The sequence below is a fragment of the Gadus chalcogrammus genome, chromosome 11 (assembly GCF_026213295.1).
Source record: "Gadus chalcogrammus isolate NIFS_2021 chromosome 11, NIFS_Gcha_1.0, whole genome shotgun sequence".
NCBI classification, from domain to species: domain Eukaryota; kingdom Metazoa; phylum Chordata; class Actinopteri; order Gadiformes; family Gadidae; genus Gadus; species Gadus chalcogrammus.
In genome coordinates, this window is record NC_079422.1 from 14,729,745 (window position 1) to 14,756,264 (window position 26,520).

At 44.2% G+C, this 26,520-nt stretch overlaps 1 protein-coding gene across 19 annotated transcripts in view; it reads left to right on the forward strand.

Annotated features, from left to right (window-relative positions):
* LOC130391489 (plectin-like) overlaps positions 1-26,520 on the forward strand; it is a 108,190-nt gene that overhangs the window by 44,959 nt on the left and 36,711 nt on the right. For 8 of the 19 annotated variants that reach the window (XM_056601662.1, XM_056601664.1, XM_056601663.1 and 5 more), the window contains one exon: positions 25,437-25,498. In XM_056601662.1, coding sequence (XP_056457637.1) covers positions 25,437-25,498 — 62 coding nt within the window. Of the gene's footprint in view, positions 1-3,870; positions 7,860-12,740; positions 12,954-23,018; positions 23,365-25,436; positions 25,499-26,520 lie in introns of those variants that run through there. The other 11 variants (XM_056601658.1, XM_056601657.1, XM_056601661.1 and 8 more) reach the window with 6 other exon arrangements.

Below are 26,520 nucleotides of genomic sequence, written 5' to 3' on the forward strand. Positions count from 1 at the left end.
GAAGCCATGTTCAACTTAAACCTGCAATCTATTTCAAACCTACCTTCAATTAAGACTAGAGTATCTTTTGCTATTTCCGGTAGGAGCATTTGTTTATAAAATGTCTCTGAAATCTTTATAATTTTGAGGAGGGGGGGTCCTTGGCCTTCTGCTGTGTGCTGATGCAGGTTGTGATGTGTGCCGATACAGGTTGACATGGAGCCTACAGACCCTTTTCAGCTGCTTTGACAGATTCTTCAGTGCGAGGTGTTAGTCCTTTTGCACACGTCAGCCTTTGAAAGAAAGCAGCTGCCACTAGGCTGAAGGGGTCGGCCTCGACGCTTGACCTGTAGCTCGTAAACATGTTCCTTTCTCCTAAAGAAGCTTCTTGTACTGAAAGAAAGGGGAAAATTGTACCGGTGGTTTTTTGGTGGATGTTTGTGAAACAACTTGGACGAGCCGTTGTAAGATTTACAATGCAAACAAGTCTTTCAAATCCTTTAACCCAGATAATTTGTCTATGTCTGTATGCTTGCGTGTGTGGTTCCTCATAACACAGCTCATAGTTGCCATGGTGTTTACCCTGCCCTTGACCAAAACAGGAACTCTTCCTCATAGCTAATGTTAAAGCTACTAGTCAGTTTCCTCAAGACTCATGGTTGAAATAGGCCTAACTATACACACACCCTTTTCAATGCATACAAACACTCATGCACACACTTATACACACTCATGCACACACTCATACACACACTCATGCACGCAAACGCAGGGGTGGACATGTGCACTGGATTGGATCGGTCTGCCACAACCACTGGATAGAGTTTGAGTTCAGTATGCTTGTTTAATTACACTTAAAAGAGACAATGAGTTGAAGATTTTTTATAGATATAAATATTCTAGCAGCCTGCTTGCACTTTGAAACTCAGCCACTCTGCAGTACAGGGATTGCAATAACAAAACTCTTGATTGCTACTAACTCGAGAACATCTGCTCTCCTAATGTTGAAGAGGCTCTGCCATATAGGGATCCTCTTGAATATTAGACCACAGTAACATGCATTGTTCTTTCCACTTTCTTTGGCTCCGTTAAAAAAACTATGAATGAATACAGCTCCAAAATGAGCAAATATCTATAATTCAAGTGTAAATACTGATGATTATAAAAGGTTATTGTGGGACAGTAAATACTTTTGACCTCAGACATGATTATTTTGAGGTGATAGTGTGTGTGTCCAAGGTCACAGAAGTATGAAGGCCCGTTTTGGAAAGGTTGGTATTCAGTGTGATTTCTGAGGATCACCCTCACTCTGTCACAATCAACCCTCTGTACCAAATGACACCCTGACCTTTCCTTTCCTTGGAGCCGGCTCAAGTGTCTGGGCTCTGATATCAGAGGGGGGTTCACGTGTGCTGGACCATTAGGCCCTCGTGCGCCAGGACGTGGACTAGTACTCCTGTCAGTTCTATTTTTGGCAGTGGGGAAGTCTGAGACACTGAAGCAGAAGGGCAGAATGGTGCACGGGAACCTTGTTCATTCATTCAGTCCTTCCAAGTGAAGTTACTTTAATTGACTAAACACAATCAGGGTTCAATTCTGGCATTACTTTCAAAAAAATATTTCTGCAGAAACTTTTGAATAGTTACAAAATAGAACCTGGTGATACAAGTAGAGACTAGAAGCTCACTTATAGTTGTGATCTATTTCTGTTGATCCATTCTGTTTGCAATAGAATAACCCAATGTCAAATCTTGACAGGGTTGCTGGAGAGGCTATGCCAGTATGCTGTGCCAGTATAAAGAGCAACAGAAGTGACACTCCACATATAGAGGGGGAAATAGAAAGGCAGGATATTGAACTTTGGGATGACTAGGATGACTCGGGACTGGGTTTGAAGCCTGGTTAGCACATTTTGTTGAACACTTCACTGTTCACTGAACACTTTGTGCATTAGCAGTGCATTAAATTATACTGATTGGCAGCCTTGAGAGCAAAGCAGTGGCCATCACGATGCAAATTAGCACTAATGAGAGGGAACCCAACACAAATGTCTTCAGTGAATGGCTGTCTGGCATTTAATCATCATGGATTGCTTTGTTTGCAGTTAAGGCCAGGCCTTTTTCTCTGATGTGCTGTCGGCTTTCTGTGCTGTTCTTAACCCAAGGCAATCAGAAATTCTGAGAGATGCAAGCACTGCTCCTGTCATCCGCTCTCACTGCAAAAATGCAAAGAACCCGATGCAATGCAAACCTCTGATTTGCATTAAACACTCATGCTCATACAATTCTAGCATATTTCACCACCTTTTCTCTGTTGTCAGACAAAGCCAAACATGCACATAATAACTCTGTCGTGTTGTAAGACTCAAGATTAATTCAACGTACAACTTTTCAGAGATCTCAGAGACTCTGAGAACTGATTCACGCAGTGGTATGGCTGTTGGGAAAGGCTTTGCATACCTTCCAGCCATGTCCCTGCTTCGCAACTCTCATCAAGCCGAGTGCTGAACCCAACGATTTTGCATCGCCCTAATCATACAGGTAAAGCTACTACTGGCACTACCCAGAGGCACTGTCTATTAAATCTTAGAATAGATGTCTCCGAAAAGGTTGTTTTCATTGTGTTTGTTTACATACGATATTTTTTAGGCCGGATAATTCACTGTTATTACGCAACTTTGAAATCAACCACTTAGAAGTTTTATGAAATGACACCCAATGACACCAAGCGTCTTAAGCTCACAGGTAAGGACTATAATTAAGCTGTTGGGCTTGAATGAGCTGATAGGTGATGCTAGGTAGACAAAATCCAAATGCAGGGTGCAGTTTTTATACAGTTGGCCTGCTTCCTCCAGACAGCTGTCTGGAAGTTGACAGTGTAGTTCAGCTGTCCAGTGCTACACATTCACAGGTTGTTACTCTGCTGATAAGAATGAGTCAGAGTATGTGCTGGTCACCATGGCAAATAAAATCAAAACAGTTTCCCACTGGTGGCTGCATGTGGAATGGTGTGTGGTTTCAGACATTGACATCAACATAGGCCTCACATTACCTCCCATTCACAACCACTAGTTTCACAACTGAATCACTCTTTTGAGTTTCATTTTACTATAATCCCTGCAACACTGCACTTCACAGTTACATGCAGCAAAATATAGATTCCCTTTCAGCACCATGTGGTCTACCCTTCTAGTTTCTTCATATGGAGATATGCCAGAGCAGGGGAGACACTCACTGACAGACCAAGAGAGATGAGAAAGAAAGACAGATGCACAGAGGAAAGAGAAAATGGATCCAGGGAGTAGTAATATGATCCCATGTTCATGGTAGCTTGCAAAAGGTTAGCCATAATGCACTTCTCTTTATATAGTTGGGTGGGAGAGATTGTGGGTTCACTGCTATTTTCAGGCTTTGGACCTAAGTATCTCTCAGCAGAGAATCGAAGGGAATGGGGCTTCTTGCAGTTGGTTGCGTCATTTCTAATGAGTCACCCTGAGGTGGTCAGCCTCTTTCATTTCCTCCACCTGGCGGTCGCTAAGTGCCCTGCCAAACAAACACTAGTATGAATAGCTTTGTGCAGTATACCAGCTGCATTGTAAGCTGAAGCCAACATCATATCTACTAGTTGAGTAATTATATCTCTTCTATAATGTAAACCTATATTAGACACAATAATTACAGTCGTAAAATGTGATTTAAAAACATTGAACAGAGGACTTAAGAGTTTCTGAATAACTCTTTCGAAACAATGCTGCACGACCGGATAATACCTGACGTGTCTTTCATTTGCCTCCTTGTCAATGCCGAAGGCCTGTCTATCCGTCCTGCCACTAATCTCTAATTCACAGCCCACTTCTTAAAGTGAATGCTGTGACATGCCAAGGGGAGTGTGTGGGTGTGTCAGAAAGCCCTGGTCTGTTTGTGACTATGTATGTGTGTTTATTGGAGGAGGCGTGTGCATGGGCGTTTCTCTACAGTCCACAGAGCAACAGGACATGTGCTCAGGCACACTGCATAGGTGTACTGTTCCATTCATTTGGTCCGCTCGCTCGTATACTTTCTAGCATTTACAAGAGGATTCAAAATGTTTTCCCTTTTAATTTTTGCGTCGTGATTTTTTTTTGGACTGTGTTTTTGAGGTCTTTTGGTACTTTTTTCCATGCCATCTTTTCCTCAGAATTAGACAGAGAAGGTAGGAGGAGCTGAACGGAGTGCTGCACTCTCTTTCCCTTACTCACATACACACACTCCTCTCTCTCGCTTTCGCTCTCCCTCTCTTCCATTCTGTCATTGCCTTCTCGGAAGAACAGACTGTTCACGTCCCAGCCAGCTCGGTTGTGGAAAGAGTACTTTCTTAACTGTGTTAGAGGAAAACCAAAACTTCTGGAAAACCTTGGAATGCCTTTTACGACATATTGTTTTTGTATTTTTAAAAAGGAAAAAGCAAACAGAAGAAGCTAAAGAAAGACACTACAACTAAAGGAATACTTGTTGTCTAATTGAATAGCCCGTGGCAGCTGGTTTTGCCACTGGATCATTTCACGTACCAACAAGTGAGGCCATTCAGTAAACTTTCACTCTTGAAGAACTTTTCAGCTCCTTGCTGTTCCTCATCCTGAAAGAGAAGTAGAACATACAGCACAATGGTAGCGGGAATGGTGATGCCCCTCAGGGATCTGAGGGCCATCTATGAGCTCCTGTTTCGAGATGGTGTGATGGTGGCCAAGAAGGACAAAAGGCCACAGACAAAACATCCTGAGATACCAGGCATCAGCAACTTACAGGTGATGCGGGCCATGCTCTCCCTCAAGTCCAGAGGCTATGTGAAGGAAACATATTCCTGGAGGCATTTCTACTGGTACCTCTCAAATGAGGGCATTGTTTACCTACGTGACTATCTGCGCCTACCTGCAGAGATCGTCCCTGCCTCCCTACAGAGAGTAAAGAGACCAGCAGCAATGCTTCCCATCTCCCGTCGTGGTGCACAGGTCCAGACCGTTGAAGGCCCTACGTCGTATGTACCGAAGCCAGGGGGTAGGCCTGGGTCAGAAAGCCGTGAGGGGCTAGCTGAGCGCCAGGGCTACCGCCATAAGATGGCAGAGGGAGAAGAGGAAGGGTACAGTGATAGAACCCCTAGGTTCAGAGGTCGCCCAGCTGCTGCTGAGCCAGCCAGACCAAGAGCATCATGGGAAACAATGGACCAGCCTCAACAGCTCTATATGAAAGGCAGGGGCTTCAGCAATAGAGATGCCAATGCTGGTGAAGGCCAGGCTAAAATAACCTACATGTCTTCTCAGCAGACTGCTGCTGTCAGCAGCAACAAGCCCCTCTTCACCTCACAACAGAGTCCAGTGTCTGAGATCTTTGTTGGAAAGGCCCATGTGGTGCAGGCTAAGAAGGCTAAAGATGAAACCCACTCCTCAACACAGGTAACTGTGTGTGAGAGTGTATCCTCAAAGGCTTCTCTTCAGTTTTCTGCCAACGAAACAAAGAAAGACAAGGATAAAGAGGATCTTATACAGCATAGTGAAATTAAATCCGCTCCTCTCACAAAAAAAGTGAAAGAAGAGAAGAGTAGTGTGGAAAATGCCTCTCCTCTACCAATAAAGGTTGCAGAGGTGAAGGCCCCTGTTGAAACTGTAGTTGTTAAAGAGAAGCCTCAGAAGGTAACTAATAGGCCTGAACATCAGGAGATCCCTAAACTTTCTGAAGATCACAAAACCACCAGCAAGCCTGCTATCTCCACTCAACCCCCCAGAGAGATTAAACAAGAACAAAGAGAAGTAAAGATGGTTCAGGAACCAATTGGACCTGCACAAAGGACCACGACAGCTGAATGTTCTATCACTAGAACCACCAAAGTAACTACAACTCAGGGCACGCTCAATCCTGTAGCTGGAAAGACCCCAAACAAGCCACTTCTGAAAGCAGATCCCATTAAGGAGGAAAAGCGATCAACAATTGTAGTAGCTCAGAAGCTTGATGAATCTCCAGCAGAGAGTCTCCCTGTAAAAGCTTTGCCGCAGAAGGTTAATAAAGAGATTACTTTGGAACCCCCCACATCAGAAGTTGAAACTGTCCGGAAAACAGTGGATATCTCATCACAAACGAGCACAGCTATGGAGACAAAGAGTAAAGGGGACATTATCGAGAAAAGTGTGGAAGAAGCTGAAAAACCATTGATGTTTTCTGAAGTTTCTGCTCCCTTAGAACAAAAAGCTGGATTGCTGAAAAAGGAATGCTGTCCTGATCAGAATAATGCTAGCATTGTCTTAGCAGAGATTCCTGCTGGAGAAGACATTGAGAATGAAACAAGCTCCAAATTAAAAAAGAAAAAGAAGAAATCCTCACGTGAGAAAGCTACGACACCCAAGGCTGCAGAAATACCTTGCGTCAAGATGACTGCAGATAAGGCTCCTGTCAACCAGGCTTCATTGGATGTTAGACAAGATACATCTGAAACACCAACACTGCCACCCAGAGTTCACCCTGAGGGACCGTCAAATGCTGAAAATAAGTTAGAAGCCAAAATGTCTATTGAGGTGAATTTATCTCCTGAACCAATTGTGGACCAGACTGTCTCTAAATCATTTGTTGCTCTCGCTGCATTGCCCCCAGTGGAGATTCAAGGCACTGCAGAAGTAAAAGACAAGGTTGAGGGAACACGTTTTAGCAAAGTTCCACAGGGAACACTTTACTCAAAAGATGGGGTCACCAACACCAACCTGACTGTAAAAACCCACCAGGAAACTTCGACATCCGAAACAGAGATAGTGACTGTCACTAGAATGGAAACTGTAACTGTGCACAAGACGGTAACTGTTGAAGAGACTCTAGAAAACACTAAACCTGTTGAGAAAGCCACTGTAGTACTTTCAGGATCAAAGGAAATGATTGAGGAGTGTGAGGTGAAAGCCCCTGCTGCATTAAGCATTGTGGTTGAGGAATCTTCGAAAGGCAAAAAGAGAGGGAAAGCGAAAAAGCAAGCTCAGGCCCGCATTCAAGCAACCATAAACACAGAGGCTGTCTCCCCTCCTGCAGAAGAGCCACTTTCCTCCACTGATGTACTTTCTCTGCCCCAGGCCATTGCTCCCACTGCCGTGGTCACAGGGCAAACTGATGGCCATCCAACGATTACTCCTGAAAGAATGTGCAGTGAAGAAATCAGACAGGCAACAGCTGTGTTCACTGAGGCCCCGGCAGACAAAGGGGAGGAGGAGCCAGCTCCGCTCTCTGTGAAAAAAATCAAGCGGGAGGTCCCGAAACCAAAAACATCCTCCTCTGTGAGGGAAGCACCCGCAGCCAGAGATTTAGCGTCAGCAGAACCAGCAGTAGCTGCAGAGCCGACTGGAGCAAAGGCACAGGCCAACCCGTCTCTCAAGCAAGGGGAGATTACAGGAGCTGCAGAACTACATTCTGCTGCTCAGGCAGGAAAGCAGAGGGCAGAAAATAAAGCGTTCTCAGTCCCCCAGGCCCCTGTGCCACAAGACCAACGAAAAGACTTGAAGGAGGACACACCCTCTGTCACTGCCACACCTGATTCCTCCCAGGCACACCTCGTGGACAGCTGTCATTCTCTTGGTCCAGAAGCAGACGAGGCCAACATGAGGAGGAAGATTGTAGTCGTGGAAGAGATCATTGAGGTGAAGCATATAGCTGGCCATCAAGATGGGGCCCAACCACCTTCAGCAGCTGTCAAACCTGAGGGGGAAGTTGAGGAGGAAGAGGAACTGGACCTGGACGTCCTGGAAGAACTTGCCATTGAACGAGCGCTCGTGAACGCCGCTCCGCCTGTGTGCACATATGGCGCCTCACCTGAGGAAGACTGGGACCATACTCTGGAGGATCCTGAGGAGAAAACCTGGCCTAACTTCCTAGAAGGTTTGATTGTTTAATATCTTGCCAGTTGCACTTCTTGCAACAGCATCCTGTCCTTTCGCGTTTCCTTGTGATGTCATTGTTGGTGCTTGGTTTTCCTTAGTTCTATGGGGGGTGGGAGGTTTAAAGGGGGGCTATTTATTTCCGGCTTACGAATCTTCCAGAGCCTACGATATGTGTTCTGAACTCTGTATTTGTGTGTTGGAAGTATCTTTGACCTCTCTTTAAAGTGCTAAAATGCTACATTGTTTTTATTTAGAAGTCAGTCCAGTAATTAAGTTTGCTAACTCTCTTCTGTTTTTCTGAGACACTGAGAAGCCATGTATTGCACATGGGCGTACAGCCCTCTGGTATTGATCTTCATCGGTAGAATATGTTAGCTATTCATCATACTTTGAGCTATGCATCAAGACATTTTTATAGCCATTTCTTAGTGTTGATAGGTTCAGTCTTCAGGGTAGTACACTGAGCTATGCAGGGAGGGGTGGGTCACAACTGCAATCTCAGGGGCCATCTCGCTAGGCTTGCCAGCTGAGATGATCCAGACTTGTGATGACTTCAACAAGGTGGGGCTGTTAGCTAAGCTGTAGCCCTGCCCGGCCCCTATGGAGATGGATGTGCGTGATACAGTTTTAGGCGTAAAATTTGAGAGAAAAGGGTGTGAAACTTTCTCTGCTTCTCTTCCAGAGTAACACAGTGTTCCTTGCACTTTCAATTCTGAGTTTTCCTTGGTTTCTCTTCATTCTTATGGGAAGATATACATGTAAAGAGTGGAAGTTCCCTTACACTTGTTCTAAATCTTTTTTCAGTTAGAATGCAGGAGGTATGCAAACAAGACATTATCATTACCTGCCTGCCTGACAGTTGCCAAAGTCAGTTGCCAACTTCAGTTGCCAACTTCAGTTGCCTGATGTTGGCAATGGCAACAACTACAATTTCCAGAATGTTCAGAACACATTACCCAAACAAGTCAGTGGTGGCCTTTCAGAGGTAGACACACACAAATGTCATATTTAACTGTAATGTCTTCGTCTGACTGACCGGGTGTTGGGTTTGGCATTCCACAACATTTAACAAACTGAATAAAGCATTGTGACCGCTTGGAACTACAGAGAAGATAGTGAAATGCACAAGGGCGTTGCCTGTTGTGGGTGTGAGCGAGTGAGTGAGAGGGAGCAAAAGAAAGTCAGGAAATTGGAAGACTTTGCTCACAGTTGCATGGGTGTGTTTATTTGGTTCCACACATGATGGCTCGGTCTGGATCAAATTAGTGGCCCTGTTCTCCTATTCAACTGTTAGTCATAATATAAGCAGTTCCTTTTGCATTGAGATGAAATTCATTTTTAAAAAATGATGTATCAAACCCAAACCAATAATGCATTCATTGTGAGAAGCGTTGCATTCAGTTAACATAGTAAAAGACGCATGTTAATACCCTCTATAAAAAATATCTATTCATCATAATGCAAATTACTGCTAACATTGAATTTGTCTCTTGCTAAGCTGGTTTTGTTAAACTGTTGGCTGTTCTCTCTGTGATATATGAGGCTGACTGATCTGACAGTGGCCTGCCACAGTGTTGTCCTAGCCAGTGTCCACTGTATTGGCTAACTCACTGCTGACATCTACTGACCGTTAAGAGTTAGTAGAGGTCTAATACAGCCTATATTTCTACAACAAATACATGCAAACATGCGTGTATTGTTCACTGTAAATAGCATTGCAAAAAAGTCTTGTTGAGATCCCATGTTTCATGCAGAGATTATTGCATAATTCGGGTCACACCCTTAAACAGTTTAATGGCGTCAATGTTACCTTTCAACTTTTTTCATTCTCTTTGTATATATCTCTCTCACTGTCTCACTATTTCTGTCTCCCTCTCTTTGTCATTATTGACTCACTATTTCTCTCTGTCTGTCCCACTATCTCCCTCTCTCTCTCTCTCTCTCTCTCTCTCTCTCAAACTTTAGGCGTCTGTAGTTGTAGTCATGTAGAATCTGAGACAGATTAGTCTCTGATGTGTTGGACACATGTTGGACTTGCCTTGTTTCTCTTCCACATCATACTTGTCATCGACTGTAGACCTAAACTGAACAGCAAGGGGCTTCTTGTTGTACGTTGTCGTGCCTACGGTGCCATTTGAAACGTGTCTGCTGCACATGGCACCAGGGGCAATTAGACCACGTTTCTTATCCAGACATGACATTAAGTTTCCCTTGCATTTCCATCCCTGAAAGTATGCCCACTGCATAGTTGTGTGATTCATGAAATGAAGGGCCAGTCTAGCTGCTTGTTCCCTTTCATTAGCAGGGGCACATGATTTTGGTTGTCGTCTATGACTCATCGCCTGGACCGCCAGATGTAAAGGTCTAATTTGTAACCTGGCCTTTTCTTCAAGAAATACGACAGAAAATCAATAAAATTGGCGGGCTACACCGTGTTAGCCTTCGATCTATAAACCATGTGGAGGCTTTGCCTGAATGGAAAGTTGCATAACTTTGTTAAAGCCTATCTGCTCACTGTCTCTTGTTTCATTAAAATGATGGAACCAAGCCACCCGGTCCTGTCTGCTCCTCACGGCCACTCCACCTGTGAAGTCCCATCTGCTATTTCAGTCGGCTCATCATGAGATGTGAGCCGTCAGTCGGCAGTTTATGATTGAGAAACAAGCACATGACGCAGAAGGCAGCAGCCCAGTGGTGGAGTTTACTGGGAAGGCGGAACATAATCCTCTGTCTCTTGAAAACTTTTTGTACTTATTGTTGCCAATTCTGGAAGCGGATTTAATGGCGGACTGTAAAATTCTTATTAAGATTAACATTTTTGATTTGCATATAGCGGCGCAAAATCAAATGATTTCTGGAAAACCCTAGAGCAAACGCACATGAGGAAACTTGCATTCATGAAAGATTTAGGTTCTTTATCGTGTCTTCAGTCTGCTGTAATTTTACACAAAGCTAATGTTTTTATAATGTAGTCTTCTGACAACATACAGTGAATCTGCGCAGAGAGTTCATGATGACAATATGACTTTGACATTCTGGGTTCTCTCTGGGAGTATGGCTCAATGTATCACACGGGTGTTGTTACATGGAAACGGGGTTTTCACCGGGGACGTTTGACAGTTCATCAGTGTCCATATGTTATCAGGGAAGTCAAAACACTGCTTCTCCCAGGGCACTTGGTCCTGGGCATTCTTATTCATTCGTCAACACTGCAATTTACAATGCCATTTGCGTAGGTCAGGGGTACTCAAGTAGAAATGATGAGGGGCCACAATTTTTTTTTTCAGTGACTCAAGGGGCCGGTCGGTATACGTGTGACTGAGGCCGATGTATGCTCTGTTTTAGACGTAACGCGTAAGCACGTAAGATACATAACCCCCCCTTGCGCGGTAAAATATCCCCCCTTACGTGCGTCGGCCAAAATTCCTGACTATGCGACTAAAACACTACGGCCCTACGCAGCTCGCAAAGACTGTGATTGGCCAGCTAACCACATCCTTTCAGGAGTCTCACATTTCCGGTTTTACAGCATAATAGCGCCATTTTTAAAAGGCTGTGACAGAAGCGAATGAAGAATTTTGAAGAAGGAGAAGAAGAAAACACAAGAACGAATTATGATAATTATAAATATAAACAAGCCAGCGATTTCCACTTCCACGCCCACAGATTCGTTCGTTGCTCCCCCTACTGTTCTGGCGGAGAATCCCCTTGCAACACGCGCAATCCTTAAGGAACCTTAAAGGAACCGTAAATCAAAACTTGTCTAAAACAAGTCCCTTGCGTAAATTACGTGCTTACGTCTCTGCGTCTAAAACGACCCTAAATCGGCCTGGACTGCTGCTGAGATGGACTGTCTGCCTCGAGTTTGGGAGGGCTGGAGCTGTCTGTGGGCTGGAGTGCTATCTGTTTATCGTTGCAACCCCCAGCCTCGTATTGAGATCGCGGCGCGCGGTTTCAAAATAAGAGCGCCCAGCACGATTTTTTTTTATTTTTTTTTTTATTTTTTTTTTATAATTAAAAAAACTTTTCAAAACAGCTCGAGGGCCATTAATAGACACCCCGCGGGCCGCTACTTGAGTATGACTGGCGTAGGTTAAAGCTTGACTATATTTAGAGTATGTTATGCCTTGCTGTCCTCCCAAAAGGCATTAGGAACTCAGCATTGTGGGTGGTTATAAATCCACATGCAAAACTTTCCACCTATCCAGCTCCTATTGGGCCCAGAGCGCACTCACATTGCCTCATGCCAGTTGTATTGTGTATTGTTCTGTAGCACCATCATGTTATAGTTAGTCACGGTTTCAATTCATATAGATGCTGTTTATTTACAAAACTTCTTAAACTGTCCAGTGTCTCACTTCCCACAAACGAGTATGTAATCGACTATATCAATGTTCTCTGAACAGTAATATAATACAAGTGTGCTTTGATAATATTAGCGCTCTATGATCTCTTTTATAGCGTATCATATCCTGATTCTTCAAATTGGGAATTAGGTGGATTACTTTTTTTTTCATGGCCCCTGACTTAATAACTCTAAATAAAGTATCCCTCGTCATCATCTAGTGATAGCGAGAGCATATGAGTGCCGGAGATGAAGAGAGTGTGTCCCTATGGGGCCAGTGTATCCAAACAGGCCCCAAGAGTGCTTCCATCAGTTACAAACAGTGACACTGCGTGATCCTCTGGATCTGCTGTATATTTATAACCTGTCACCAGAATTTCCAGACCTCTCCTCTTGGGCACCCACACCACCACCCCGAACCCACTCCTTCTCCCCCCCCCCCCACCCCCACACACAAACACACCCTGGCGTGCCGTGGCGTGCCCCAACAGCCCCCCCTCCCAATGCGCTCCCCTCCCCTGGCTAACTATGAGACCACCAGAGAGCAGGGCTGACGAATCCTAGCAGCAGGCAGGGCTGTCAAGATTCAACAGAGGGGGAAACAAGGCTGTAAGAGCAAGAACAAACAGAAGTCTCTACCTTCCCCTCCATTCTCCCCACTTTCCACGACTGTCTCTCTGACTTTCCCTTTAACCAACGGCTACTTCCACCATTTCCGTCCTGTCTCGTAGATGAAGATCATACCTGGTAGGTTGATAGCGTAAGGAATGGTGTGTCAATTTACTGCATCTATCCAGCTGTCCGTCTGCCTACCTTCCCAGTCTGTCTGTCTGTCTGTCTGTCTGTCTGTCTGTCTGTCTGTCTGTCTGTCTGTCTGTCTGTCTGTCTGTCTGTCTGTCTGTCTGTCTGTCTGTCAGTCCTTCGGTCACTCAGTCTGTTCATCTGTCGTGTGTTTCTGGCAAAGCCAGCGTGTGAAATATTGTTCTCCTTCTGAAGGGGCACTACACGTACGCAGACTAACAAACAAGGCAGCTCACACCGTTACATGGCACAATACGCACACGACTTTAACGCCGAGCTTGGGAGCAACGAGTGTCACCGTGTGGCACCGTCTCTATTCCATTTTTAACCACGGTGGTCTCCGGGTCGGGTACTTGCATTCAGGGTTAACTCTTGCTGGGGTTTCTTTTCCCAACTTCCTATTCATGTTACAGTGTGGATATGTGCTGCTTCAGAGGAAAGGCTGACCCATAGGTTTGGGAAGTGTTGTTCCTGCCACTCTGACATATTGAGGGGCCATGTGCAACAGAAAACTACTCGGACCTAAGACAGAAGAGTGACTCCGTTGAGTCAGTGTTTGTGTATGTGGGTGTGTGTGTTTTGGTCACCACCTGTTATTGTCTTGCACACATGTGTGAAGCCATGGTTGTTTGCTGTCATTGTGGAGGTGTGTACTATGTATAGACCTCATGAATGTTATGATGTGTTTACACGTACATACAATATGTAGTACCATATTATTGTTGCTTTGTTCTGTGATACAACCGTGAAGCTGTTTGATTGAGTAACTGTATCCTTATGTGGGAGAGATTCAATATAGATATCAAGACAAATAGATAAAATATGGTGAAAAAAGAGAAATACAGTTACATAGTTACTGACCATCACAATAATATCTTGGGAAACAACAAAGTTGATTACCAGGAATCTTCGGCAGATGGGTCAGAAGAAACTCAAATAATCAGTCCATAGCTCACTGAGATTGTAATGGCAATTGCTTTCTTGGTTGATATTGATATGTGTCCCAAACAATGCGAATAACCATACAATAAAGAAAAGCTGGGATGAGTAATAAAATCTCGAACATCAAAATGAAAAATACATGGAATGGTATTGAGAACAGCAGGCTCCCTGCCACACCCACTCCGGCCCTGCTCCCCTTTTACTCCAGGGTGGACCAGCTGTCCCGGGCACCAAAGCCTCGCTCTTAACTTATGTCTGGTTCGCAATGCCGTCAGCTATCCCCTCTGGACACACGCTGCTGCCCGCCCTGGTGCTGTTTGGGCACATAGCCGCCCTAATCACAGTGTGGTATTCACGAAAACAAAAGAGACCAGGTAAGAGAGAGCAGCTTTACAGTAGGGCAGAAGGAACACCAGCATTAGTGGAGTCCAAGTGACTATAGTAATAGTATTAGTAGGAGTAGGAGGAAGCGATTAGCAGATTAGGGACATAAAAGTTTTTTACCGCCCACCTTTTTAAAGTCTTCTCATTAAACCCAGTTTGACAATAACCCACCGGTAGTGTGGTTATTGTGCTTTATACATCCACTTCAAAGTGACGATGTTGATCTTTTTTGAATGTGTTCTTGTTCACATTTGCATCCCCATAACTTTCTGTTTGGCCACAAGTATGTGCCACCTTTAGCTTGACATGCATGCCGATTGTGTGACGTGCCGCCATTATCACATGGCTATAAGTTCATACGTGCCCCTCCGGCCCCCATCCCGCTTTGATATTCATCCCACAAGATCAAAGCGTCACCCCAGACCATGTCACAGGTCCTGTGTGCTAATGTCACTGAATCTGTGTGCGTGTGACTGTGACTGAAGTGTGCATTGTCTCTGCAGCTGCAGCGGGTTTAAACCCTCGGTACACAGAGACACGCACGGAACTGAAGCCCACAGTATTGTCTTATACTGCAGGGATATGTAAGACCCGGAGAGTGAAAACCTGGTGGAGATTAAGCCCCGTCTTCCGCCCTCTCACTCATTTAACCTCCCAACAACGCCCTTGTTGTCTTGCCATCAAAATGGCTAAATGACGGTTGCCAATATGGCCCACCTCCCAATAGTAGACACACACACACACACACAAAAAAAACGTATTCTGTTGTTGAACAGCCTCTTTGTTAAGGAACAGTAGTAGTGCACCTGTCAGGGAGGGGATTGCCGACAGACTACACCTCCAACCTCCTCTCGCATGTAAATGACGGGTGTGGCCGTTCATTCAAATCTAGTACTTGACCTAAGGCTGTGACAACCAACAATGGGCAGGTCATTTATTATTGATTACTTTATAACACTGACCTTTAAAAAACCTTGTTATACTAGTTGTGTAGCAGTAACACACAACTTGCTTTATATTAATAATAATATATGACCCTGCCAATCCTGCCAGTATGAAGAATGGTTCATATTCCCCCCTCTCCCCTCCTCCACCACCACCACCACTTCATCATTGCTCTACAGTGAGGGTATTAACACAGGCCCAGTGGGACTTGTTTGGTCTTAGCTGTCCCCTTCCACTGCCTTCTGTACAGCATAACAGCCACGTTACTGTCACCCCCAACCGTCCCCTGTCTCTCTCTCTCTCTCTCTCTCGCTCTCGCTCTCTCTTTCTCTATGTTTCTCTCATATATACCCTCTCTCTATCATGTAAACTCTCTCTCTCTCATACATTCCCTCTCTCTCTCCCTCATTTATACTCTCTCTCCCTGAAGCATAGTACAGCAGTGAGAGTAGAGAGATCATTTGGTTGGGATGTTGCCTACTGTTGGTGTGAACAGGGTAGCCTTTTGAGACCATCCAGAAATTCAAGTTTGTGTTTCGCAATGAGTCTGCCCTTGGCTTGGTAGCAGTGGATTTCCAAACATGGGTGGGGCCTTACGTTTTTCAAAAATGCTTACATTAGATTACAAGAGTGATGCATGATCTTGATGATCTTGATCTCACGTCTCTGAGAAAAGCCTCTCGTTCTGTCGTCCTTTTTCATAATTATCGGTCCATTTCATATAACACGGTTTTAATTGCTCCGTCGATTGATACACTTTCCTTTTACGTGGCCGTTGATTTTTTTATTCGTCATGAGCAGGAACTCTCTTTTTTTGTGGGAGGCTTGTGGTGGGCTGGAGGCCAGACTGAGAGAAACAGAATGTGTCCTTGGGAGAGCAGGATGGTTTATAGGGCCAGGAGGTAGGAGCGTCCGGTCTGCAGGGGGAGGCCTCCAGGCTGTCGTTGTGAAAGTGGGAACAGTGACACCCGTGGCTGTCCCCTGACCCCGCGGACCCCCAGGGGTCACACAGGAAAAGGTCACACAGGAGAAAGGGCGGGGGGGGGAAGTGAAGTGAACATTCTTCCCGCACACGCACACATTCAACATGCATAACGCCAGCGCTGCATTCCCAATACTCGATAGACTATGACTTCCAGCAATGCATTCTATGCAACGATAGTTATTCAAACAGCAGATTTCCATGCACTCGTGTCGTCATGTGTCAGCCCAGGTCATGCAAACACAACTCGGATGCTGTTGGGATCTGTGTGTGTGTGTGGGGGGGGGGGGGGGGTGGGGGGGTCTGTTTTGAATATTGGATATCTCACGCAGCCTCGTCGACCACACCTCACCTTCCCTGTGGGAGTTAGCCATGCTTCTCGCCGCATTGGCAGCCAAGCCCTACTTCCTGTTGATATGATAAAGGTCAACGATCGGAAAGCACCACACTCGCAAGCACACACAAACACGCACAGACACACACATCAATTCATTGGGCAGGGGTGGCACCAGGAAACGATCAGTTAAAATACTGTTACTTATTTATATTCCAGGTTTGGTGTCATATATATTTAGACATATATATATATATATATATATATATATATATATATATATATATATATATATATATATATAAATATATGTGTATGTTTGTCCTGTCTTTGAGGCTCTTTAGTTTATTTATACTTTGTTCGACTCCCCCCACCCGTCCTCCTCACCCCCTCCCCGAGGACCTCTTGGTACCACTCATGGTATTTAAAAGCATCCACTGTGTTAACTCAGAGCGGTTGTGAAATATGTCTCTTAAAGATCATGGCATTTTAATGACGCCATTGCATGACATGTGTAACAGATCAGACATGTTACCTTTGAAAAGCAGCTGTTCTATTTTGTGACACATGTATGGAAGCTGTGGGTCAGTAAACAAACTTTTCTCTTTCTCTCTTCTATTCATCTCTCCATTCAGCCTTTTCCAGCATAGCATTCTTTCTTCAAATGATAGGTAACATTTAATGATTGTAAAAAGGGACACCTTTGCAAGAGGTTGAGTTCCCACTCCCAGCTCTCATACCAGACCATCTCAGCTGCTCTGTGTTCCTCGTGGGACCAGAGCCTTTATGGTCCCTATCAGGTGTGACGGCATCAGAAGCCAATCCAGGGGGCTCTGGAGCAGAGGTCATTCTGTGTAAGACGAGAAGGCTGCACATTTAGGTCCATGTCTCTTTAAAATGCGACCGGAGGACCCTCTCAGCTGTGACCTCTAATAGATCTTTAACTTTCTTTTAACGACTAGACCAATGACACCTCTTAATAAGGAATAATGTTTGCAAATTCAGACAGTTGTTTACCTCCAAAAAATAGATGGGATAGCTCATTTTAACGGGCATTGTAGGACTACGTTGGGCAGGGCTGCTAAATAACTTTTGATCTTTACTAAATGGTTGTTGACCTCAGGTGTCAGCTGTGACTGTATGTCGCATACATGTTACACCCCTAAAGGAATGGACTTGGCACATCTTAAATGAGACCCGTGTTGGTCTTAAAGCAGAGACGCGTGTTGGTATCTTGGGTGGAATGGGAGCAGCCAGAGGAGCTGGGGATGTCCCAGATTCACAATTTTTTGAGACCCTGTGCATTAGATATATGGGGACACAAGGGGGATTTCTGAATGCGCTGAGCTACGGAGAAAGGAGAAGATATTTGTACACTAAAATGTGTTGTCTAGGTGAGTAGGAACAGGCGATAAAAACAGTAACGATCGGTATCAAAACTAACTTTATTCATTTTTAATAAATCAAATTAGTAAAATCTTAATTAAATGGGGACTACTAACTGCCAAAAAACATCGAACCGACAACAATCTAATTCTAAGGTAATTTTATGTAAGCTTACGATAAAAATACACAATTTATTGTCCTACAATTAGGCCAAGGATTAATATATTATTAAATTCATAGGTTATCAATTTGTTATAAATCTCTTTACGGTTTTCCTGATTGAGCAGTAGTGTGTAAATCTGTCCCATAAATGTGTCATGTGGATATAAACCTATACTAAGAAGGGTTATGACCACTCCCAACACTTTTGCGCCAGCCCTCATAAGAACTGGGATCTTTCTGGAATGTATTCAAAGGTATAACTAACGTAAAGCCTGTTGCAATAGCGTCACTGGAATGTGAAATAAATGTTAACCCGTTTGTAGGAATGTAATGACTATCCTAATGTCGTACCCGGTCTAGTCTATTAGGGCTGTTTTTTTATTATCTTAAGTGATTTACCCAGAGGTGACCCGCTGAGGTGTGTTATGCTGACTCATTTGTTGAGTCAACAAATGACCCATAGATAATTATATATTGGTTTATGGAAGATAGCAGGATTCCTTATGTAAAACAAAATGGCCCTGGGCTATTTTAATATTTTTATTAAACATATGTAAACATATTTATTCTTTAGAAACATAGAATTTTCTTTCTATTTACTCTTATCTGTTTTCCTCATGGACCTATTAAAGAAGGTTTTCCTTTCATTTTTTTTCTTCCTTTCTCTTTCTACCTTAGAGAAATGAATCTATTGAAGAAATCTTAAGCTAACTTCGAAGCCATGTGGTTGTTCTAGAGTGCCATCTAGTGGTTCTACAATAACGCTACAAGTCTAGGATTCCACATGGTGGAACGAGGAATGGGGTTTTTCCTGCCAGTTAAATACGTCAGAGGTGGGAGACTCCCAACAGCTCACCAACTAAAAATACACCATGAGTAAAAGCAGTATGAACTACTGCTACCGAATGCACTACTGTGTGTTGTAGCTTGTTACCCCAGCAACACATTGTTATGTTCCCCTTTTTCCACATTTCCACATGTCAGCATAATCCAAGTCTCTGTAGCAGATATTAAATACCACTAGGGGATGTTATATACTAAAAATAGTAGCTGATATCATCCATTAATTACAGCTCATATTTATGTTGAGCAAACCCAACAGTTAAAGCAATTACTCAGAAAGTGTTTTCCCTAAACTAATGGTATATAGTTGGTAATAGTTTAATAGTGTAGTTCAATACTGTCACCGACAGAGGGAGGCGTACTACTAATCCAGCGCACCCGTCAAGCAACTCAAGTGTCTGCAGACACAATAGTTAATTTAAAAAGGAGGGACCTTCCTCAGATAATCGTCTTGACCAGCTGAATGTAAGACTCAGCTGTCGGCTTTAATCCAGAGGCTCACACAGTCTTAAATCAGTCGCAGGGCCTCGCTGTCTGTGCTAAATGGGACCAGGCGGGCTAAAATGAGCAGCCGGTCGGAAGATCTATAAGGATAACACTGTACCACACGGTGCCATCAGACATCTCTGTGATACAAATACACACGCATGTATACAGAGGGCAGGCTAAGAGGGGCTGGTGAAATTAAATATCAAGCAAAAGGCCATTGTCTCCCTAACACACAGAGCCGTTTTAATCCTAGTTTATACCGTGAGTGAATTGAAGCTGATGGAATTGCCACTCTGAGAGCCGACATTCCCACCGTCGCTCCGGGACCTTTATTAACTCCAGGCCTTTCATGGTGCTGGGAGGCTCTGCACACTGTCCTTGTTTGCTCCCAGCAGAGCCGAGGAGCGAGGGGATAAGACAAGGTGTGGCCTGATCCGAGGGTGGGGCCATGATTCTCATTTCTTTTCTTTTTTTTTTACACATTCCATTATTTTTCAGGTGTGGCGGCCAAGACCTCCGATTATATGCCTTCACTTGTTCTCACCTGTAAAAGCTTGACTGGAGGGGTTGGTTAGTTAACGAAGAACAGAGAGAGAGAGAGAGAGAGGGAGAGAAAAACATTAGCGGCCCTTTTTTGTTTGAAGAGAGAGTGCTGTTGGGTAACCTAAACTGTTAGAACAAATCCCAGTCTTTTTCTTTGTCTACAATGATAGGTGTTGTGAAACCACCCATTCTCCAAGTCCCCCTAGGACTTCAGTGGCCAAGAGGTTTGAAACCACAATTGGTACATGCTTGACATTCCTCTGATGTCTTTTGTTTTCTTTTGGGACATCTGTGCCTCGCGTCGGACAGCCTGTTAGACCCTCTATATCTGCCGGGTGTTACGAATGTATTTCATTCGTTAAAACATATCCCCTGCTCTGCAATTTCCCTTTTAGGTTCAGACAAATTTTATCTCACAGTGTGTAGTGTGAGATAAAATTCATTCACAAAGGCAAAACTGTGTTTGCCTTTAAATAAATGCTTACAGTAAAATCGATGTAAAAAGGCTGTGAAAAGCTTATTGTGTTGAAATGTGGGCGGAGCTAGCATGACATCACCTCTGAGGTCTTTCTTCACCTAATGCTTTTTTAAGCCAAGTTTTCTCTTTATCTGTGCTATCTCTTTTAAGCTCCCTATCCGTCTCAACCCCTCAAAGTGTGTATGCAGAAGATTTTGTACAAATGCTCTTCGTTTTCCTTTGACTGTGCTTGTCCCAAACAGGCCCTTTATTATACTTAGTAAAATGGTCTGTGTCCATTTGTCAAGAAAACCTGTAAGAGTCTACCAGTAACGCCATCTGAAACAACGCACAATAGCACTATAGTGATTAATCTACTACAAAGTATGATGATATGTCGCTTCCAGTGCTTACAATGCTCGCTTCGAGAAAGAAAATCCTGAAAATAAGTTTGAGATTGATCACTCGGTGAGAACTTGCAACAATATTCTCAAAGAGTAGTACTATCTGCTCCTTTTTCACTAAGTTTGGGAATAGCATAGTTTTGATGAAGCTGGACGCTGTGGAGCACAGTAATAGCCATGTTATGGCTGTAATTATATGTTTCTCTTTGGGGAATAGGATCCCATGACCAGAAAGTGACATGGCCTCTCTCCTCTGTCCTCGGCCACGCCCCTTGTGGATCTCTTGTGGTCCCCCATTGCACCCCCCCCCCCCCCTGACTTTGAGAATAGTTCCTCAAATTAAAGAGGTGTCTGTGCTCGTGTCACTGCCAAAAAAATGCTAACATCTGCCAGGATCAACCCGAACTCAAACCTGTCCTTTATGTGTTTAAGGGTTGATTCTGTTCCAACAGACGAGTGGCTGCTTCTAAGCAGCAATGGCAAAATCACAAAGCTTTTTAACCAATGTGGAAATTCAATAAAAGCATATTTAATATTTCATAGATGGAGGGAGCAAAGCTTAATGAGTCAGTCTGGTCATGGATGCATTCTTAGACGAGGCATTCTTGATATCATCTTATCCCTCATCTTCACCATATCAAGTCACTCATGGTCTCAGTATTTTACTGAAAGCTGATTCGTTCCATTGTACAGTCCTCACTAAGCTATAGCAACGTAATTTAATGCTCACATAGGGGACAAGGTCAAGACGATTTATTCAGTGTTGCGTCATTATCTCCTCCAGTATAAGCCTGTTATTCTTTTCCATGTAAAGGTCTAATTAGATCCCAACGCCCTAATTCCTCAGCCTGCCCAGACATTGTGTGGGACTATCAAGGTGTGTCTCACAATCTGAAAATGGGGCTTTGAAAGATTACCACAACGAGTTCCTCATTGACACAAGCGTGGGCACGATCCCCCAGTAAGCACCTCGTGTCCGCACAGGTTGCTGGGAATACCTCCATTTTCAATGCCCCGGAACGTTATGTGAGGCAGCGTGGGCGAAACAGAACTCCTAGGCCCGTGGCTAGTGGCACAGGCCCTGGAAGAGAGGACTGGCAAGGACCCACACTTTGATCGATGTTACAGCACATATCCGATTATGAAGGAGAGACAGGGCGCTGATGGAGTTTCCGCTGGAGCCGTTATAAGAGGATTGTGTACATATTGCAATTGCATGACATGTAAAAGTATTTGTGAAGTATATTATATACATTCATACATGTAAGCGGTCTTGAAAGCAGAGTAGTTACTTTGGTTTTGATTGATGGATTTGAATTTACAGTTTCTAGTACAATACAGAACTATTAAACGACTCCCAATGTAGGGTTATGGTGTTGTTTTTGTTGTAAGTGTTACTGAGATGAACTTGAGCTGCAAAAGCGCAAAGTTAACAAAAAAGGGTTCACTACATAGGACCAAGTATTGAATCTATAAATTCTTTCCCTTCATTATCTGCCCCCCCACCCCCGCCCCATTTTATTGCCACGTTAAGTTACTTCCATTTCTTAACATCTGCTGGGAACATTGGGAGTAAGGAATAATTAACCAAAGGTGTGTGTTTATTGGCACATCCATGCAGGTTTGTGTGGATTCCTGGTGATCTCAGTGTTTCAATCTCTTCAGCTTCGTGAATACACGTTTAATAGTATTCACACTCTTTACATCACCCTATAGTATCTGCCCATATCATTGGGCATGTCGACATTAGTGGTGTATCAAACGCATCAGGGTTAAGTTCCACACAGCACTTTCAGTCTGCATGGGCATTAACCCTGTTGTGTTGTGCGTTAGAATGTTTTGCATGTATGCTGAGTCACACATAAGGGCGTTGCAGGGCCCATACGCAAGTGCAATGTCTGTCTTTGCGCAACCAGTGCGAGCCATACAGTGAGGGCGCGGGGCAGTCGGTCTGTGACACGACGTGCACAGGGGCCAGGGGAAGGGCACAGGAAGGGGGTGTGTTCCCAGCCCTACCCAAAATGTCCTCACTGTGCACGGCCACGTAACACCACACACCCACAGCGCACGCGACAGGCCCAGACTCCGTAGCCCGCAGGCACCATTTACTTTGAATGAAACACAAAGAGGAGGGGGGGGGGAAAGAAGGAAGGAAAGAAAGAGAGGCTGAGCCGATCTCAAGAAGAGTAAGGGAGTGAGAGAAGAGGAACAGGAACCATAGGGTTTGTGAGGCGCTGACGGACAGAAGCCAGCGTAGAGACGACACCACTGGGATCTCGTAGAAGGGGACAAAAACACAAGGGATTACAGAAGAGAGTGAGGATTGTTTGTCATTGTGTTGGGTCTGAAGGCGCATCCCTGAGACACTATGAACACTCAGCAGCAGAGGCAAAGGATGGCTTCCTCTGACAGCGGAGGTAGAGACAGGGTGCTCTCGGATGATGGGTTCTACCTGGGAAAGCTGAAAGCGACGGACGGCAGGAAAGGTGACTGAATCCTGGGAAGCTCTCTTTTTTTTTGCCTTGGGCTATATTAATCTAGGCGTTGTAATACGTGTGATGGGCAAGGGTGCTCAATTTCAATTGACTTCATATAAATGTAGTGATTTTCAGAACCCAGGGTTCTTTGATGGGCTAAGGTTAGGTTTGAGTATTCAATATTCTTTAACATAATGCTGAATATGTGCATTAAAAATTCGTACCGATCAGGAGATAAAAGTGCTGCTGAAGCTGAAACTAGTACAGTGCTAAGGTAAAGTGATGTCTAGTGCCGATGAGCTCTATCATTCATTTTATGCAACATCTCACATTTTTCATAGCAAAAACGTTTTTTTGGCATGGAAATAAGATTTGTTTTAAGTAGTAGGGCTGCTCTCCCCGGTGGTTTGGCCAGATGCATTTTAACGAGGATCCACCTCTTTTCTCACACACCAGAAGGTTTTTTTTGGCCGATGTTTTGACCAGAAACCCCAAGGCACTTATTATACACATGTGGGCGGACTCTTGACTCGCTCAGATTAAGTGCTTTTTAAAAGTATAAATATCCCAAATATCTGTATGTATGTATATATATATATATATATATATATATATATATATAGGAATTTTGTACTATAATTATTTTGCTTAAAAGTGCCACAAAATATGGAAATACTTTGTATTCTAGTCCCTATAAGAATAGCCACAGCATCTCAAATGATAACTGTGTGGATATAAAGGAATATTGCTAGCTAAAGATATAGGCCTTTATGTTTGTTTTCATTTTCATTTGTTTGCGCTCACTTCATGGTGCCTCTAGGCTCCACTAGTTGCCCAGTGTAATGTGCCATCTCCTTATCCCGTGTCTTGTGGATCTTTGCTTAAGCCACACACAATGTCGGTAGGGCGAGTGATTTGCTTTGTTGTGGGCACAAACCCTGGACACCTTTCCCAAAACCTGTTTGTGCTTTTCTGACATTGGACCCCCCCCACCCAGACAGTGGCTTCAATACTCAGGGGCTGGTAGTCCGCACAGTGACGCGTCCTGACAGTGCAGTAGTAGAGGTAGTGTGGGTGTTGGGTAACACATTGTAAGAGGCACGCAGTTATCTGCAGGTCAAGGTGATATTCCATCGTGGAACGGCCATTGGGCGTTGGATGACGCATTGCGGTCAACGTCACCTACCTAATCAGGTTCCCCCATTGGTTTCCACCGACGAATGAAAACAGAGGTCAGAGGTGTGTCGTATAGCGTTGCCATGGAAACGTGACTCCATAACATAGTTGTTAAAGTCGTTAGTGAAGTTCACCTGTGGGAGCGATGCTAGTTTAGACCCCTATTGCCTTATTATTTTATGTTCTGCAGAGCAACTCACACTTTTGAGTGTGTGTGTGTGTGTGTGTGTGTGTGTGTGTGTGTGTGTGTGTGTGTGTGTGTGTGTGTGTGTGTGTGTGTGTGTGTGTGTGTGTGTGTGTGTGTGTGTGTGGGTAGCATAGTGGGCGAGTCCAGGTGCAGTACTTGCTTTTGGGTGTGTTCTCCCCCTTACAGCAAGGTGGAGATCTCCCTTTTTGCTGCTCAGCATTTATTTTGTACATCCCTCATAAGGAAACCCCGGAAAACCGTCTGTTTTAGAGCAAAATGCCTTGCAACATATTCTAGATAACACTTTCTACACTCCTTTCCTAGTATGCTTCAATACTAGACTCTACTAAATCCTCCACAGTGATCCATGAAGGCAGTGTCAGCATTAGAGATAGAGCGAGAGACACACCCTTACACATGAAACATTTCCAGGAAGAGGAAACACGCTGATGCTGGTGATGAACTGTGACTCACGGGCATGCACTGTCTCGACTTGTGATACCAAATCAACCCAACCCTTCGTATCTAAGATACAAATAATGGTTTTATGATTATTGGACATTTGAGTCATAACTGTGCCTTCCATGGTTCCTTCTCCTAGTGGTTATATTTGTTAGACCTATAATCTGGAAATGTCAGAAAAAAGTGAAGCCCACTTTGCATCTTTCTACTTCCTGGTCTCACACTGGTCTGTTTTCTTTATCATTGTCTCTTGCAGATGAACGGGATCGAGTACAGAAAAAGACCTTCACAAAATGGGTCAACAAGCATCTGATAAAGGTACGGACACACACACAAAACCACACACACACACACACACACACACACACACACACACACACACACACACACACACACACACACACACACACACACACACACACACACACACACACACACACACACACACACACACACACACACACACACACACACACACACACACAAGCACACACACACACACACACACACACACAAAGTTACACGTGTGTTTTTTCTTTTATCAATGGATATGTGGATGACTTCCTTTTAGTATCATCCTTAGATTCTGAATCAAGGGGCAACCTATTTTAAATGCATTTAATTGCAATTCCTTCTGGCCCTACACCAATTTCAAGTGCTGCCAAATGGCTGACCACAATTACCAGATGTTTCCTGACTTATACCCAGCAAGATGTTGAACAACAGGGTGCAAACATGTTTTCCCGAAAGATGCGGCTGAATGCTTTGCGGCTGTTATTATTCAGGATTCATTCTCTACAATTGTGTCTGATTTATTGCAACAAGTTTGGATTCAGTCATCTTGTATTTTAAAGGAACAGTAGATACGGGTAATAAGTAGTTAGACCCAGTAAAGAACAGAGTTCTATCGTGTTTGTATTATTGTGTGTATTGTGTTAGTTTTTCCGTCATCCAACTCTGCCCCCCCCCCATACAAACACACACACACACACACACACACACGCGCACACACACACACACACACACACACACACACACACACACACACACACACACACACACACACACACACACACACACACACTCGAAACAAAAACACATTACCCAGTAGGTCCCTAATTGTGTCGCACTCACTCTCTATCCCATTGTATTTACTGGGAACTGGGCCCCGACCAGAAGTCCAATCTGTCGTCGGCTGCCTGACCGTGTAAACCTTCAACACTACGGATCACCTCTCACTTACCTCACCGCTTCGTTCCCCATAACTTAAGCCTGAAAGCCTCCCCAATTCATCACACTTACAGTAATGCAGGGAGGTACACAGGGAGGGACCTTTTCCT